Genomic DNA, 18069 nt, shown 5'->3' with positions numbered 1-18069 from the left:
TGAACTACTTCACCCGCCTGCGCGAGGCCCGCTTGCAAGCCGCCAGCCCGCTCGCTGCCCCTCCTTCCGGCTCCCAAGCTCTGGAGCCCGGCCTTGGCCTGGTCACCGACGCGAAGGCGGAGAGCGAGTCGGAGGACGACGAGGACTTGGATGGTAGGCGGCGGGCTGGGCCGACTTTCGCGTTGGGGGGACGGAAGGGGGCGGTGCAGGGGTCTCCAGCGGTCTAGAGGGGCCGCGGGCGCCGAGCACGCTGGGCCGGGCCCTCGGAGCTCTCCAGCGGAGTTTGCCCGGGTTTCCCGAGCCGCGGGCGTGTGCCCCGCGTGCGCCACTTCCCAGCTGCGTTCCGCGGTCCCCTGATCCCCGAGCGCACCGAGTGAGTTGTCAGATTCAGCCTGGGAGCAAATGTGCGCGCCTTCGGCCCGCGTGGTGGCGCGGAGCCCACGTCGGCCTTGCCTCTGCTGGGGGACACTTAGCCCGGTTTCGTGGCGAAGACAAGGACGCTCACATCGACCGACTCACTCGTGTTTAATGACCGGGATGGTAACTTTGTTTGGAAATCACTCGTTTTGTGAGAAGTTATGGTGAAAACTTTTAAGCATAGATAAAAGTAGACAGAGAAAAGGTGAAATGAACCCCTGCATGCCACTGTCCACATTCAACAGTTTAAATATCTGTCATAAATGTATCTTCTCTACTTTTTTTTTTCTTTGCTGAAATATTTTCAAGCAAATGCCAGTCGGGTCATTTCACCTCTGCATAATTGGACATGCATTTCTTAAAATATTTATTAAAATATATGTAAATATATTTAAACTTGACTAAAACAACTGGATCAAATTTGGTGAGGGTAAATGATAATTATCTTGTTTAGCATATAGGGTGCAGGAAAAAAGAACACTTTCTATATCAGGTTTAAGCAAGGTTGTCAAAAAGCAATTCCATTTTCCTTGGTTGCTTTAACCTAGGCTTGGTCAATTTAACAACAGAACGATCCTGCTTTTGAACCGCCAAAATTTAACAAAATGATGAAAACAGAGACCAAGTTAGAGACTTTAGTGTTATTAAAGCATACTGGAAAAAAAACAAACTAGTTCTGAGTTGAAGCCGCATTCAGGTCATGCCAACAACAAGGAGTTAATTATCGGTCATTGCTGTTGGAGGTTGTAAGCTTCGATGTTGACAACTTCCCATAGCTTATTCACCATTAAGAGTAGAAATGGTTCCTCTGTGTTTCTTTGACTTATTGCACATTAAATTATGAGATTTTTTGCTTTTTAAGTCTTGAAATCAAATTGTTATTTTCCAGATCTCTTCCAAAGGTTTGCTTTGTGGTCTAAGAGAAGTGGTCAGACCTGTTTGATTTCAGATTCACTTTAAAATGGGGACAGTGACAGTGATCTTCCAGGGATAAATAAAACTCTTTAAAAGTTTTATTTCAGGAGTGTCTGCTTTGTTTGTTTCACTGACATATCTATAAATCACAGAGCTGTAACCTGTTTTTGTGAAATTTTTATGTATACACATTAGTACTTTAGCAGTTAGTCCCAGATGAGTAAAACAGTTTACAAGTTTTGTGTTATCTTTGTCATCTTTGATATCTTTTTAAAAATTGAGTTGTCTTACATCTTTGTAACCTTATGCTTTATTTCACTAGCATGTATATATTTGTTGTTTATAGCTCTAAAGTGGCTGTGCTACGTATAATTATAATTATAGAAGTCAACACAAGGTGAACTTTTATTTACAGATAATAGACTAAAAATACATTGCACACAATGAGATACCACTTCACACCCATGAGGATGGGTATTATGAAAAAACAAAAACAAAAATAGCAAGTGTTGATGAGAATGTAGAGAAATGGGAGCCCTTGTTCATTACTGGTGGGAATGTAAAATGGTCTGGGTGTTGTGGAAAACAATTTGGTGGTTCCTCAAAAAGTTAAACATAGAATTATCATATGATTGAGCAATTTCACTGCTATGTATATATCCCAGAGAATTGAAAGCAGGGAGCCAAACATATAGTTATGTGCAGAATTATTCACAATAGCTGAAACAACTCCTGTCCCATCGGAAGATGAATGGATAAATAAATTGTGGTGTATATATACATATACATATACAGTGAAATACTATTCATCCTTTAATAAGAATGAAATTCTGATACATGCTACAACATGGATGAACCTTGGAAACATTATGCTAGTGCAATATGCCAGACACAAAAGACAAGTATTTTATAATTCTGCTTATATGAGGTACCTAGAATAGGTAAATTTACAGAGACCGAAAGTAGAATACAGGTTAACTGGCAGCTGGGGGTTGCTGATAATGGGGTGTTATTGTTTAATGAGTGTTGAGTTTCTTTTCAGGATGATAAAGTTCTGAAATTGGATAGGGGTGATGGTTGCACAACACTGTGAATGTACTTAATGCCATGGTTGTACATTTAAATATGTAAAATGGTAAGTTTTATGCTATGTACTTTTTTTTTTTTAATATTTTTATTTATTTCTAGGAGAGAGAGAGAGAGACAGCGTGAACAGGGGAGGGTCAGAGAGAGAGGGAGACACAGACTGTGAAACAGGCTCCAGGCTCTGAGCTGGCTGTCAGCACAGAGCCCGACGCGGGGCTCGAACCCACAAACCGCGAGATCATGACCTAAGCGAAAGTCGGACGCTTAACCGACTAAGCCACCCAGGCGCCCCTATACTTTTTTCCACAATTTTTTAATGTTTATTTATTTTGAGAGAGAGAGAGCGAGCAGGAGAGGGGCAGAGAGAGAGGGAGGGAGAGAATCTTAAGTAGGCTCCGCACTATCAGTGCAGAGCCCGACTTGGGGCTCTGTCTCACAAACTGTGAGGTCATGACTTGAGCCAAAATCAAGAGCCAGCCACTTAACCAACTGAGCCACCCAGGTGCCCCTACCACAATTTTTAAAAACATAAGAAGAGAACTAACATATTCAGTGATTAGGAACATTAGGGTAATAAGCCTATAACACTTAAAATAAGAACTAGGATATATAGTGTAAAATATGTATATAGCAATGAGATTTTGTTTAGTATGGCTAACCATCAATTCAGTTTTTAATATTATATGCTATTTGAAAACTCAGAGTTATTAGCTATTATTGGTTTGTTGTAACAGCAGTTTTTATATCAAATAGCACACTTAAGTATGAAGTATTATAATGAGTATTTAACTCTTGGAAAAGCCTGAAGAGTTCAGATTTATTTAAAAAAATTTTTTTAAGTTTAGGGGTGCCTGGTGGCTCTGTCAGTTAAGCGTCCGACTTCGGCTCAGGTCATGATCCCTCCGTTGGTGGGTTCGAGTCCTGCGTTGGGCTCTGTGCTGACAGCTCAGAGCCTGGAGCCTGCTTCAGATTCTGTGTCTCCCTCTCTCTCTGCCCCTCCCCTGCTCACACACTCTCTCTCTCTCTCTCAGTAATAAATAAACATAAAATTTTTTTTTAATTTTTTATGTTTTATTTATTTCTGAGAGAGAGAGAGAGAGGGGTAGAGAGACAGCATGAGTGGGGGAGGGGCAGAGAGAGAAGGAGAGAAAATCCCAGGCAGGCTCCAGCACTACCAGTGCAGAACCCTATGTGGGGCTTGAACTCACGAAACTGCAAGATCATGACCTGAGCAGAAACCAAGAGTTGGATGTTTAATGGACTGAGCCTGCCAGGCACCCCAAGAGTTTAGATGTATTAATGTTAGTGTAACTATACCCTCATGAGGACAATAATTGGTATTCAGACTTGATTTATTTCTATAATTATTATAAAATACCTGTGGGTCTCCCCGCATGTACATACACACACACACACACACACACACGTATTATGTATGTAGTATATTTATATGTTACTATAGCATACATATTTGGTAACAGCTTTGTGGAATATAATTCACATACTATATAATTGACCTGTTTAAAGTGTATAATTCAGTAGTTTTATTATATTCACAGATATGTGCAACAATCCCCACAGTCAGTTTTAGAACAGTTTTTGTCATCCCAAAAAGAACCCCATACACTTTAGCCACCAACTGCCAACACCTCCAGTCTCCTCTAATCTGCATTCTGTCTCTATAGATTGGCCTATCCTGGACATTTCATATAAATGGAATAATGCAGTATATGGTCCTTTGCTCCTGGCTTCTTTTACATGGCATAGTTTTTTTTTTTAATTAATTAATTAATTTGTAATAGTTTATTGTCAAGTTGGTTTCCATACAATATCCAGTGCTCTTTCCTACAAGTGCCCTCCTCCATGCCTATCACCACCCCCTACCCCCCCACCTGCCCTCAATTTGTTCTCGGCATTCAAGAGTCTCTCGTAGTTTGCCTCCCTCCCTCTCCCTCACTATTTTTCCCCTTCTTCTTCCCCACAGTTCTTCGTTAAGTTCCTTCTAATCCTCCTATACATGCAAACATATGGTATCTGTCCTTCTCTGCCTGACTTACTTCACTCAGCATAACACCCTCTAGTTCCATCCATGTTGCTACACATGGCCAGATTTCATTCTTTCTCATTGCATAGCATAATGTTTTTAAAGTTCATCAGTGTTGTAGGATAAAGTAATATGTCACTCCTTTTTATTACTGAACATTATTCTGTTGTATGGATATACCACATTTTTTTTATCCAACAGTTGATAGGCATTTAGGTTGTTTTCACTTTTTAGCTGTTAGGAATAATGTTGTTACGAATATTTCACATGTACAAGTTTTCATGTGGATATGTGTTTTTCTCTTTGTTATGTATACCTTGGAGTAGAATTGTTTGGTCATGTGGTAACTCTTTGTTTAAACTTTTGAGGATCTGCCAGATTGTTTTCCAAAGTGGCTGCACCATTTTACATTCTAACCAGCAGTGTATTCAGGGTTCTAATTCCTTCACATCCTTATCAACACTTACAATCTTATTTATAATAGCCATCCTCATGGGTGAGATATAGTAGCTCATTGTAGTTTTGTTTTGCAGTTCCTTAAATGATGTTGAACATCTTTTCAAGTGGTTCTTGGTCTTTTATGTTTCTTTCTTTCTTTTTTTTTATTTTTTGAGAACTGTCTATATTTGATGAAGTCTTTTTTTTTTTTTTTAATGATTTATTTCTGAGAGAGAGAGAGACAGCGTGAACTGGGGAGAGTCAGAGAGAGAGGGAGACACAGAATCCAAAACAGGCTCCAGGCTCTGAGCTAGCTGTCAGCACAGAGCCTGACACAGGGCTTGAACTCACAAACCATGAGATCATGACCAGAGCCGAAGTCAGACGCTTAACCAACTGAGCCACCCGGGTGCCCCTGGAAGATGAAGTCTTAATGTATCATTTTCTTTTGTTATTTGTGATTTAGGTGTCATATTTAAGAAACCATGGCCAAAAGCAAGATCATGAAAATTAACCTCACTTTTCTTTTAAGAGTTTTATAGTTTTAGCTCTAACATTTAGGAGTTGGTACATTTTGAGTAATTTTTTGTGTACAATGTGTGGTACTTCTTTGCATGTGGTTATCCAGTTCCAACACCATTTATTAAAAAGACAGGTTTTTTTTTTCTCCATTTAATTGGCTTGGTACTTTTGTTGAAACTCAATGTCATTGTCTGTTTCTGACTCAGTTCTGTTCCACTGATCTCTGTATCTGTATCTGTCCATGTCCCACTACTACACGTCTTGATAAGTAAGATTCGTAGTAATTTTGGAATCGGCAAGTGTGAGCTCTCCAACTTTGCTCTTTTCAAAATTGTTTTGGCTTTTGCGGTTCCTTGAATTTCTATGTGAATTTTAAGATTAGCTTGTCAATTTCTTTTTTTTTTTTAATGTTTTTTTAATTTATTTATTTCTAGGAGAGAGAGAGAGAGAGACAGCGTGAGCAGGGGAGGGTCAGAGAGAGAGGGAGTCACAGACTGAAATAGGCTCCAGGCTCTGAGCTGGCAGTCAGCACAGAGCCCGACGCGGGGCTCGAACCCACGAACCGTGAGATCATGACCTAAGCCAAAGTCGGACGCTTAACCGACTAAGCCACCCAGGCGCCCCTAGCTTGTCAATTTCTATAAGGAAGGCAACTGGAATTTTGATAGAGATTGCATTGATTGTAGATTAGTTTGGAAAGTATTGCCATCTTAACATTATTAAGTCATCTAAATCTATGAATATGGGATGTCATCCATTTGTTTAGACCTTCTTTAATTTCTAAAGAGTTAACAATGTTTTACAGTTTTCAGAGTATAGGTTTTAGACTTCTTGTGTTAAATTTATTCCTAAGTAATTCATTCCTTTTGATGCTATTGTAAATGGAATTGTTTTCTAAATTTCATTTTCACATTGCTCATTGCAAGTGTATACAAATAGCTAATTTTTAAAAATAGTGATCTTGTATCTTGTAACTTTGCTGAGCTTGTTTATTAGTAGGTTTATTAGTAGTAGGGGTTTTTTTATTGGATTTTTTATGATTTTTCTCTGGCATTTTTACTGCACAGTACAGACCACATAGCATCGGAGTGGGTCCAAACAACATTAGCAGAACTTTTTTGGAATTGCTTAATAATAATATCCCTGCAATTCACATATCTGGATCTCTCAGCAGGATTTTGACACTGTTGAACCACCCTCTCTTAAAATTGTCTTCCTCTTAGCCTCTGTGTCTTCATTCACCTAGCTCCCCATCCACCACTTGGCATCCTTTCTGCTCTTTAAATGATGGCTTATGATCTCCAGAATTTAGTTTGTTCACTTGTTTGCCTCCGTGAACAACCCTCTTCCTGAGCATTTTTACTGCCTTGAACCTGAATCTTCAAAATCAAAACTATAGCTTAAAACTTTCTCTGCTTATACACATACCTATTTATGCTTTTTGTTTTTTAAAGTTTATTTATTTTTGAGGGGTCAGGGGAAGGACAGAGAGAGAAAGGGAGACACAGAATCCGAAGCAGGCTCCAGGCTCTGAACTGTCAACAAAGAGCCCAAACTGGGGCCCAAACTCACAAACCAACCACAAGATCATGACCTGAGCCGAAGTCAGATGCCTAACCGACTAAGCCACCCAGGCACCCCTTTCTTGTCTTATTCTTTATTTTTTATAGAAAAGGCTATAGTGACTATTTCTCTATAGTGTTGTCATAATGAATTTTTTTTTATTGTGATAGACTATATATAGAATTTACTATTTTACCATTTTAAAGTATACAATTCAGGGGCATTGAATACATTAATTATTTTGTGCAACCAACACCACTATTTTGTTCTTTTTTTAAAGGTTGTTTTTGATGGAGCTCCTGGGTGGCTCAGTCGGTTAAGCATCCGACTTCAGCTCATGTCATGATCTTACAGTCTGTGAGTTTGAGACCTGCCTCAGGCTCTGTTGACAGCTCAGAGCCTGGAGTGTGCTTCAGATTCTGTGTCTTCCTCTCTCTCTGCCCTTCCCCTGCTCATGCTCTGTCTCCCTTTCTCTCTCAAAAAATAAACATTAAAAAATAATAATAAAAGTGGTTTTTTTGGTGGGGAGCACCTGGGTGGCTCAGTTGGTGCCAACTCCTGATCTCAGCTCAGTTGTTGGTCTCCAAGTCGTGAGTTAAAGCCTCACGTTGGGCTTCCAGCTGGGTGGACCCTACTTTAAAAAAAAGATTATTTTAGTTTTTTGAGGCTCCTGGCAATTCAATATGAATTTTGTGATCAGTGTTTTCTGTTTCTGCCAGAAAGCCTGTTTTCTGGGGCACCTGGGTGGATAAGTTCAGTTAACCATCTGGCTCTTGATTTTGGCTCAGGTTATGATCCCAAGGTTGTGGGATTGAGCCTGTGTTGGATTCCATGCTGAGCATGGAGTCTATTTGGGATTCTCTCTCTCTCTCTCTCTCTCTCTCTCTCTCTCTCTCTGCCCCTCCCCATCCCCTTTTGCAGAATAAATGAGTAAACATTTTTTAAAAAGAGGCCTTTTTAAAAATTTTATCTTCAGAATGTTGATAGTATATACAACTACAGCTGATTTTTGTGTGTTGTCTTGTACCCTGAAACCTGTGGATTTTTTAGGATTTTCTGTATAAAGATCATGTAATCTGTGAATAGATTTGTTCCCTTTCATTTTGATTGCCTTTTATTTTTTTTTCTTGCCTAATTGCTCTGGCTAGGACTTTAAGTACTATGCTGAATAGAAGTGAGACTAAAGTGGGCATCCTTGTCTTCCTGATCTTGGGGGAAGTTTTTCAGTCTTTTACCATCGAGTAAGATGTTAGTTGTGGTTCCCCCCTCCCCCCCCCAAATAAATGCTGTTCACCATGTTGAGGAAAGTCCCTTTAATTCCTGGTTATTGAGTGATTTTATCATGAAACGGTGTTGAATTTTGTTAGTTTTTTTTGTGCTTCAGTTGAGATTATTTGGCTTTTTCCCTTCATTTTTTTTTTAAATCTAGTTTTTATTTTATTTTGTTTATTTATATTTCCCCTCATTTTTTAATGTGGTATACTACACTGATTGACTTAAAAAATTTTTTTAATGTTTTATTTATTTCTGAGAGACAGAGAGACAGAGAGAGAGCAGGGAAGGGTCAGAGAGAGAGGGAGACACAGAATCTGGAATAGGCTCCAGGCTCCGAGCTGTCAGCACACAGCCTGACGTGGGGCTTGAACCCACAAATTGTGAGATCATGACCTGAGCCAAAGCCGGACGCTTAACTGACTGAGCCACCCAGGTGCCCCCAATGATTGAATTTTGTATGTTGAATCACCCTTGCATTTTTGGGATAAATCCCACTTGGTCATGGTTTAAGGTATAATCCTTTTAATATGCTGCTGGATATAGTTTGCTGGTGTTTTGTTGTCATAATTATTTTTGCTGCATTTTGTAAATTAAGTGAATGTATTATATTCTACTTAATTATTTTCCTTTCAGGTTGCCTCCAGATGTTTGCATGAATTTTTTTTATGTATATACATTTTGATAATTTATTAAGGTAGTTAAGCATCAGCATTGGTGACTTCAACCTCAGTTCCTGGCTCAGATGAAAGTAACCTGTTTAACAATCTCAGAAAGACTGTGCCAGTCAGTGAGTTGCTTGTGGATCCTCACCTGAAAAAGATCCCAAGTCTTAGTACCTTCACCACAAGGAGGTTTCTGAGTAGTGATTCTCAGAGTCTTGTTAGGAATCTAAACTGGCTCTTCCATTTTGGGATTCTTTTCCTTTACTTCAAGTCAGCACATAATCTTCAGAGGTTTTACATTGCGGCTGGTTAGGGTAACTGTAGTTTGGTGAATCACTACCTCTGGTTCCAGGGGTGATTACTCTGTTATATTTAAGAGCCAGGGCTGCAGCTCAGCTTCCTGACAGAATTGTTCCTCTGGAAGAGCCAACAGCAGTGCGTCAAGAGCAGGAGCCAGCACCCCAAGCTCCACTGCAGCTGTGACCATGTCTTCCTCAAAGATTGCATAAGGCTTTTTAAAATGTTTGGCTTATTCCCCTAGAATAGATTGCTAGAAATAGAATTATTAGGTCAAAATGTACTTTTTATGATCATGTAATATACTATATAGTTATATGCTCTTCAGAAGGATTGTGCCAATCAGTATACACAGTCATCATCAACATATGTGAATACCAAATTTTGCTGTGCCGTTGATAGCACAAGGTATTAAAATTCTTTTTTTTTATATATATATATTTTTATTTCTAGGAGAGAGAGAGAGACAGCGTGAGCAGGGAAGGGTCAGAGAGAGAGGGAGTGACAGACTCTGAAACAGGCTCCAGGCTCTGAGCTCTCAGTCAGCACAGAGCCCGACGCGGGGCTTGAACCCACGAACCGCGAGATCATGACCGAAGCGAAAGTCGGACGCTTAACCAACTAAGCCACCCAGGCGCCCCTAAAATTCTTTAAAAAATACTAATTTGAGGAGATTTTTTTCAATGTTTTAATTTCAATTCATTTTATAGGAAGGTTGAATATTCATTTTCATCTAATGTCTGCTCATGTTCAATGTAGGGTTGTATACTTGAGATACTTTATCAATTTATATTTTGAATTGGTGAGAATTGCTGACTCCTTGCTTTTGTTTTAATTTTTTTTTTTTAAGTAAACTCTACCCCAAATGTGGAGCTCAAACTCACTACCCCGATCAAGGGGCATACGCTCTACTGACTGAGCCAGCCAGGTGCCCTGACTCATAGCTGTTGGAAGGTGAGAGAGAGAGGAAAGTTAAGATTTACTTCTCCTCACACCCCATCTGGGATGAGTCTGCTATTATTTTTGGAATACCAGAGAGATGATGCTGTTAATAAAGATACCAGATAAAGAAAAACTTTTGTTTCTGTTTTTATAGCACTTCTGACACTACCTGGAGTTAGTGCAGACCACACAAGTTAAGGGCTTAGTCCCACAAGATGGCCCCCACTTCAGATGCTAATTACAAGTCCTGGCCTCCTATACTTCTAACAGACCATCTCTAAGTTTGGGGGTGTCCATGACCCCCTCTTAGAGTTTGATAATTTGCTAGAATGGTTCACACAACTTAGGAAAGTGCTTTACTTACTGTTACCAGTTTACTATGAAGGCTACAAGCTAGGAACAACCCAATGGAAGATATACCTTGGGCAAGGTATGTAGGAAGGGGCACAGAGCTTCTGTGCCCTCTCTGAGCACACCACCCTCCCAGCACCTCAGTGTGTTCAATCTGGAAGCTCTGAACCCAGATGTTTAGTTTTTCTGGAAGTTCTATTATGTAGGCATGATTGATTAAATCACTATCATTTTTGATGAGCTTAATTCAAAGCCCTTTCCCCTCCTTGGAGGTCTGGGGGCTGAAAGTTCCAATTTCCTAGTTGGTTCCTTTGGTAACCAGTCATCCTCATTAGCATAAATTTAGATGTGGTTGAAAGCGAGTTATTATGAGTAACAAAAGACATTCCTCTCAGTCACTTAGGAATTTCAGGGGTTTTAGGGGCTCTGTGCCAGGAACCAGGGCCAAAGACCAAGTAAATATTTCTTATTATATCACAGTATCACATTGGGAAATTTCAAAATTTATCTTTATCCCTCCCCTCTTTTCTCTCCTCTCCCCTCCTTTCCTCTAAAGGGGAAGACAGAGTTGGACCTATTGCATGAATTTGATAGACTTGCAGGATAGCCTGGTAGAAATAGCCAGCCGGCTGTGGTGTCTGGGTGATTCAGTCATTTGAGCATCCGACTTTTGATCTTGGCTCAGGTCATGATCTCACGGTTTGTAAGATGTAGCCCCACATTGGGCTGCACATTAACAATGTGGAGCCAGCTTGGAATTCTCTCCCTCTCTCTCTCTGCCCCTACCCAACTCACTCTCTCAAAATAAATGAATAAACTTTTAAAAAAGAAAAGAAAAGAAATAGCCAGCAGGCCATGGTAATCACAGGCCTGGAACTGGAAGACAGGTCAAGGCTAGATGAGAGGTATGAGAAGCCATCAGTGTGGTATGGGAGTGGATGAGGCTGTCCTGTCCAGTTTGAAGAGAATAAGGCTATGCTAGTGATGAAGTTTTGGAGGTAATGGTGGGGTTCGTTGTTTCTGGAGCGGACTGCCAAGAAAGAATTCCTGAAGATGTCTTTGGTACAAAAATGTGATTTTATTAAAGCATGGAGACAAGACCCATGGGCAGGAAGAGCTGCACTGTAAGTGGGGTGATGGTGGTGACTGTTTTATAGTCTGGGGAGATAAAGTCAAAAGGGAGTTTCCAAAGAGACTTTCACATGCTAAAGACTTACGGGAGCCCAGCTATTGTCAAGTTAAGGTTGTTTTTCTCTCTAGCAAAGCATTAACATTAAGACAGTAGGGAGTTCCTAGATTTTATTTATTTGTTTAATTTTTTTTAACGTTTATTTATTTTTGAAAGACAGAGCATGAGTGAGGGAGGAGCAGAAAGAGGGAGACACAGAATCTGAAACAGGCTCCAGGCTCTGAGCTGTCTGCACAGAGCCAGACGCGGGACTTGAACTCACAAACCGAGAAATCATGACCTGAGCTGAAATTGATGCTTAACCGACTGAGCAACCCAGGCGCCCTAAGGGAGTTCCTAGATTTTAGGCTGTTGATGGGATTGCCTTTTTCTGGTAAAACTGGTGTAGACTGTTATCAGTTTAACCATTTGTGTTTTGTCCTTTCTTGTTTTGGGGTAGCCGAAAGTGTCCAAAGAATATGACACATGTCCCACCTGGGAGGGGGTTGGTGCTAGCTTCTATTTTGCCCTCAGCCTGCTTTATCAACACGCTCCCTTGTGCAACTGATCCTGGGACCTCTGGCCGACACTCTGGTTTTTTGTTTCTTTCTTTGCTTTTTGAGAGAGAAGGCACAAGTGAACAAGGGGCAGAGAGAGAGAGGAAGAGAGGGAGAATCCTACCAGGGGCAGAGAGGGAGAGAGAGAGGGAGAAGCAGGGCTCAATCAGGGTTCATGTTTTGTATTCATCACCCAAAGCAGGGCACGAGCTCACTACCCCAGGCGGGGCTGTGCTCACCTGATTTGGGATTCATGACCTAAGCCGAAGTTGATGCTTAATGCCTGAACCACTCAGGCACCCTTGACATTCTGGGTTTAAAAAGTATGGGTAAATGCCAAGATTTAAGACTTTGGACAGGGTGAGAATGAGAGTAGTCTTTGACTCTTCCCCCCCCCCACATTAATCCTTTTGGAAGTTTTCTGTATGAAATAATGCCTCCAGTATTGTATTGTAGCATGTATTAATTCATTCTTTTTTAATTGCTCAGTAGTATTCCATCATATGTATGTACTGTAATTTGTTTACCCATTAATCAGTTGATGGACATTTGGGCATTTTCTGCCATTTGGTCATTGTGAATAGTGCTGCTACTGCATATCTGTACATTTCTTTGTTTGAGTACCTGTTTTTAATTCTTTTGGGTATACACCTACGAGTAGAATTGTGGGGTCATATAACAGTTCTGTGTTTAGTCTTTTAAAAAAATTTTTTTAATCTTTTGTGTTTGTTTAATATAATATAATATATTATTAATTATTCATTTATTAAATAATTAATAATATAATATATTAAACAATATTTAATTATTAATAATTATTAATTATATATAATAATATATAATAATAATAATTAATAATTAAATATTGTTTAATATAATAAAATGTTTAATGTTTTAATGTTTATTTCTGAGAGAGAGAGAGAGAGAGAGTGTGTGAGCAGGGGAGGGTCAGAGAGAGGGGGAGATACAGAATTTGAAGTAGGCTCCAGGCTCTGAGCTAGCTGTCAGCACAGAGTCTGATGCGAGGCTCAAACCCACGAACTGTGAGATCATGACCTGAGCTGAAGTTGGACGCTTACCCAATGGAGCCACCCAGGTGCCCCTGTGTTTAGCTTTTTGAGGAAATGCCAAACTCTCTTCCACAGTGGCTTAACCATTTTACCTTCTTGCCAGGGTACTTGGATTTCAGTTTCTCTCATGGCATTGGCATACTTGTCTTTTTTATCATTGTCATCCTAGTGGGTGTGAAGTGTATCTTATGGTTTTCATTTGCATTTCCTAATGACTAAACATGTTGAACATCTTTTCATGTGCTTGTCCGTTTGTATATTTTCTTTGCAGAAATGTTTATTCAATTCCTTTGTCCATTTTTAAATTGGGTTGTCTTTGTTGTTGAGATATACGAGTTTTTTACATATTTCAGATGCTTAGTTCCTTACCCGATATGTAATTTGCAAGTGTTTTGTCCGATTTTGTGAGTTGTCTTTTTACATTCTTGGAAGAACACAAGTTTTAAATTCTGACAAAGTTCAATTTGTCTATTTTTTTTCTTTTGTTGCTATGCTTTGAGTGTCATACCCAATCTGCTTTTTCTGGATCCCTGCGCTAGCTCTCTTCTCCTCTTTTGCTTGGACAACCACAGGAGTTTCTTCTTTTTTAAATGGAGATCAGATTATATCATTCTTTGGTTTAAATCCCCTCATTGCAAATGGAATGCAATCCACATATTTTCCATGGTCTATGCAATCCTGCAGGATTTGGTCCTGGTCTTTCTCTCTACCTTCTCTCTCTAGCCCTACCCATTCTTGTTTGCTAAGCTTATTTCTGCACTTGCCCCACTCTCCCTCCCTAAGTACTCTGTGAATGCTGTGGACCCTTCCTGAATCTTCTCTCCTGGCTCTGACCAGCGGCTCCTCTTCTTTAGGACTCAGCTTCAGAGAGGCCTTTTCACATTTTCCTGCTTAGAGTAGGTCCCTTTGTTTTTGAGATTTAATGGCACCCCAGGTGGTTACATTAGAACTCTAATAATGATCTAGAATTCTTCTTTGCTTTTTGTTGTTTTTCTTTCAATAGAACAGAAGATCCTTGAGGATGGGAAACGTCTTATTCTTTGTCTCCAGTGCTTAGCTTACACTTCGTCCATAGTGGGTACTTAATGAGTGAGTTTCAGACAGGGAGCTGATTGTGGAGACTGGCATCACGGAGTACACTGGGAGAGCACAGATATGGGCGCAACAGGAGGGGCTGGTCTGTCAGTGGTGTTGGAAGCAATGGGGAGGGTCAGCAGAGGTGAGGCTGGTGTTGAAGTGGTTGCACTCAGCTGTAATTCTCAGGGTGTTGTGTGCTGGTCTCGGCCTGCACTGTAGTTAGACTGGCCCTTGAGTTTCTTATTATGATTACAAGTCACCCTTCAAGAATAACCATCAGGAAACTTTGAAAAAATAAAGGTTTATTATTTACTGGGCTTGGAAATTACACAGCACACGTGGAGCCACACAGTGAGGATGTTGTAGGGGGGTGGGAGGAGTGCACCTGCCTGGGAGTGAGAGAGCAGGAGCACACACAGGCCCAGGGGTTCTACTTTTATTGGAGTTGAGGGTGGGGGCCTAGGTGGAGTTTTGGGCTCACTCTTTATTGGGGAATTTAAAACATAGAAAGAGAAGAAACAAGTGGCCCAAATGATCATTTATCAGAAACAACCAATATCTCTAAAACAAAGGAGCCTCAGTGAAGGAGGGCAGTCTGGCTCTTTATCTAATCAAGTGGCCTGCTACGGGTTTATTCAAGATAGCCCTCTTGAAGTAGATGCCTCTTTGAAGTGAAGGTCTAATTAATGTTTAAGTCAGTCACTTGTATTACATAAAGAACAAAAACCTGCGTACACTGCCCAGGGATAGAGGCTCCATGTGTGGCTGTGGTGGAAGAGGTTGGGGTGGCAGCAGGACCCGGAGTGTATGTGAGAGCAGGTGGCTGCAGAAGACGCACATAAGGAGTGGGGAGTCCATTCCGAAGAAGTGAAGAAAAAACCAGTGATAGCGTGAAAGAGAGGTGGGTGTGAGGGAGGGTTTTGTTATTGTAAGACATAGTCCCCTCTAGTAGGTTCCTGTATAGAGGAAAGGAGTCAGAGAAGGCAGCTGATGCAAGATGGCCTTAAGGCTGGATGGGGAGAACAAGTGGGGATATCTATTCAGAAAGTAGAAAGGAGTGTTATTTGCCTTTATTTAATTTAAAAGATAATTTAAGGTTTTACTTAAAAGCCTTGACTTTTACTAGTTGAATCTCATAGAGGTGAATGTGTAAGAAGGGAAAATTATCCCTTGAGACAGGTTATTGATTTTTCTAAGCTTATCTGTCTGTTGGCTATTTTTAATGTCATGGATCCATGAGAGAGAAACAAATGCATTTTTAAAAATGCTTATTTATTTATTTTGACAGTGAGCAGAGGAGGGGCAGAGAGAAAGGGATGGAAGGATCCCAAGTAGGTGCTCCACTGTCAGCACAGGGCCTGATGTAGGGCTCTAACTCATGAACAATGAGATCATGACCTGAGCCAAAATCAAGAGCCGAGTGCTTAATTGACTGAGCTACCCAGGTGCTCCTGCATTTTGTTTTTTTTTTTTAAAGATTACTATCCTATCTTGCAGAGCTTATTTGGAAGAAGGTTCTTTTTAAAAAATAACTTCTTTATACAAAATCTTTTAACTAGAAATTAATGAAAAGACAGCTTATTGGAACTTTTTTCTTTTTATTTTTTTAATAAATTAAAAAACATTTTTTAAATGCTTATTTATTCTTTGAAAGAGAAACAGTATGAGCCAAAGAGAGACAGAGAGACACAGAATCCAAAGCAGGCTCCAGGCTCTGAGCTGTCAGCACAGAGCCTTAACTCAGGGCTCAAATTCATGAATTATGAGATCATGAAGTCCGACGCTTAACCGACTGAGCCCCCCAGGTGCCCCTATAAATTTTTTTAATCTTTATTTATTTTTGAGACAGACAGAATATGAGTGGGGAAGGGGCAGAGAGAAAGGGAGACACAGAATCTGAAGCAGGCTCAAGGCTTGAAGCCATCGGCGCAGAGCCCATATCAGGGCTTGATCCCACAAGCCATGAGATTATGCCCTGAGCTGAAATTGGGTGCTTAACTGAGCCACCCAATTGGAACTTCTTTCCAGTCTCAAAACTTTTCACTATTTGATGAGAGATGATGAGCTATTTCTGGATGATTTTATTTGTTGGAATTTTCCATTTTTTGCTCTTATAAACTTCTTACTCTGTTAAAAAATGAAAGAAATTTAAAAGCCACTATTATGACGAAAATACTTAGGAAGCAATTATGATAATGAGGAAATCAAACTTTTACATTGTGGTTTCTGGAAATAGCCAGATATTTTAACTCAACAGTAAGGTGAGTGAATTATCCTTGGATTAGTTTTTTTTAATGGAGATAATTGAGAATACTGAATTTAATGGAGATACTGAGAATACTGATACTTGAGAATACTAGCTTTTTTTAAAGCCCTGCTTCTGGCACTTACTGTTAAAATATTCTCAGTTTTAGAAAAAGAATGATGTCCCTCAGTGATCTGCTCACACACTGTTTTTATTATAGATAAGAATAAGATACTCTCTGGTTAGAGAAGTGAGTTACACAGTACTATGAATCACACACTGCTCCTTGGCCTAGTTTTTCTCTTTGAGAGATACAGCATAAGTCCCGTTTTCATCACATGGTAATGAACATGTCTGTGACATGTGAGGCTGCTGGGGCCTGTATTCCCTGGTGGGCGGGGGTGTGGCATGGCACTGATCAGCCTCCTGGGTGTGAGAATGTGGGGTTACTGCTCCTCAGATACACAGCTCTTCACTTGTGCAACTAAAAGATATGTGGCCTTCTTCCGTCTTACAAGTGTTTACAGTAAAACCGAGAACCCTACTGCTCTTTTTGAAAGCAGCCATGAGAGTGAATTGTGTGGAAGAAATAATGTTCCAAATACTGTACAAGAGAAAAGGTAGGCTCTCTTTGTATGGTGGCCGTTACTAAGGAAACAGGATTATTAAAAAATTAGAGGATGCTTATTCGCAGAACACAAAAGATTTACGCTAGCATTAATACAAGAAACAGAGCTTTAGTGGGCACCTGGGTGGCTCAGTTGGTTAAGTGTCTGACTTTGGCTCAGATCATGATCTCATGGTTCAAACCCCATGTGGCACTCTGTGCTGACAGCTTGGAGCCTAGAGTTTGCTTTGAATTCTGTCTGTCTGTCTCTCTCTCTCTCTTTCCCTCCCTCCCCCCCTCCACGCCCTCTCTCTTGCTGTCTCTCTCAAAAATAAATAAACATTAAAAAAAAAAACACCTCAGCTTTAATGTATTTTTAGTGACCTATGGGCAGCTTTTGAAATGTTTTCATTTGAAGGACCAAATGCATTTGAGGACATCAGTGTGTAATATGTAGGGAAGAACAAGTTGGGCATATGTGCCCATTCTGGAGACTGTGTACAAAGAGCTTGTTTTCATCACCTGTGGCACAGACTAGCCTTAGTTTACAGTTTTGGTGAAGGATAAGATATTCCAAGATTAAATGTTTCCTCAATAAAAATGATCAAGGCTTCCCCTTCAAATTAAAAGTGACTTGAGGGAAAATAATAGGGGAAACATTTTGCTTATTAAATCTTTTTGTAATAATTTTAGATGATGTGGCTCCAGACTAAAATAGGTGTTGGCACAGCTTTTTTTTTTTTCTTTTTCTTTTTTTTCTTTTTTTGGTCTCTAGAAATGTGGTAAACGTGGTCAGCTAGGACTGCTCTTGTATCTTTAAAGTAAGTTTTTCT

General features: G+C 40.1%; 1 protein-coding gene and 1 pseudogene across 1 annotated transcript in view; one reads left to right on the top strand and one right to left on the bottom strand.

The window, feature by feature from the left end:
- Positions 1 to 5: 5 nt before the first annotated feature.
- PRKAR2A (protein kinase cAMP-dependent type II regulatory subunit alpha) overlaps positions 6 to 18069 on the top strand; it is a gene marked incomplete at its 5' end in the record, with an annotated part of 102721 nt that continues 84657 nt past the window's right edge. Inside the window, one exon of the mRNA XM_077777047.1 lies at positions 6 to 153. Within this exon, the coding sequence (XP_077633173.1) occupies positions 6 to 153 (148 nt within the window). The remainder of the gene's footprint in view (positions 154 to 18069) is intronic.
- Positions 8959 to 9280, bottom strand: LOC144242423 (small ribosomal subunit protein uS10 pseudogene; annotated as a pseudogene).

This window comes from Crocuta crocuta, unplaced genomic scaffold (assembly GCF_008692635.1).
Source record: "Crocuta crocuta isolate KB4526 unplaced genomic scaffold, BGI_CrCroc_1.0 scaffold77, whole genome shotgun sequence".
NCBI classification, from domain to species: Eukaryota; Metazoa; Chordata; class Mammalia; order Carnivora; family Hyaenidae; genus Crocuta; species Crocuta crocuta.
The sequence above is the reverse complement of the archived record's forward strand: the minus strand, read 5'-3'. Positions and strand labels throughout refer to the sequence as shown.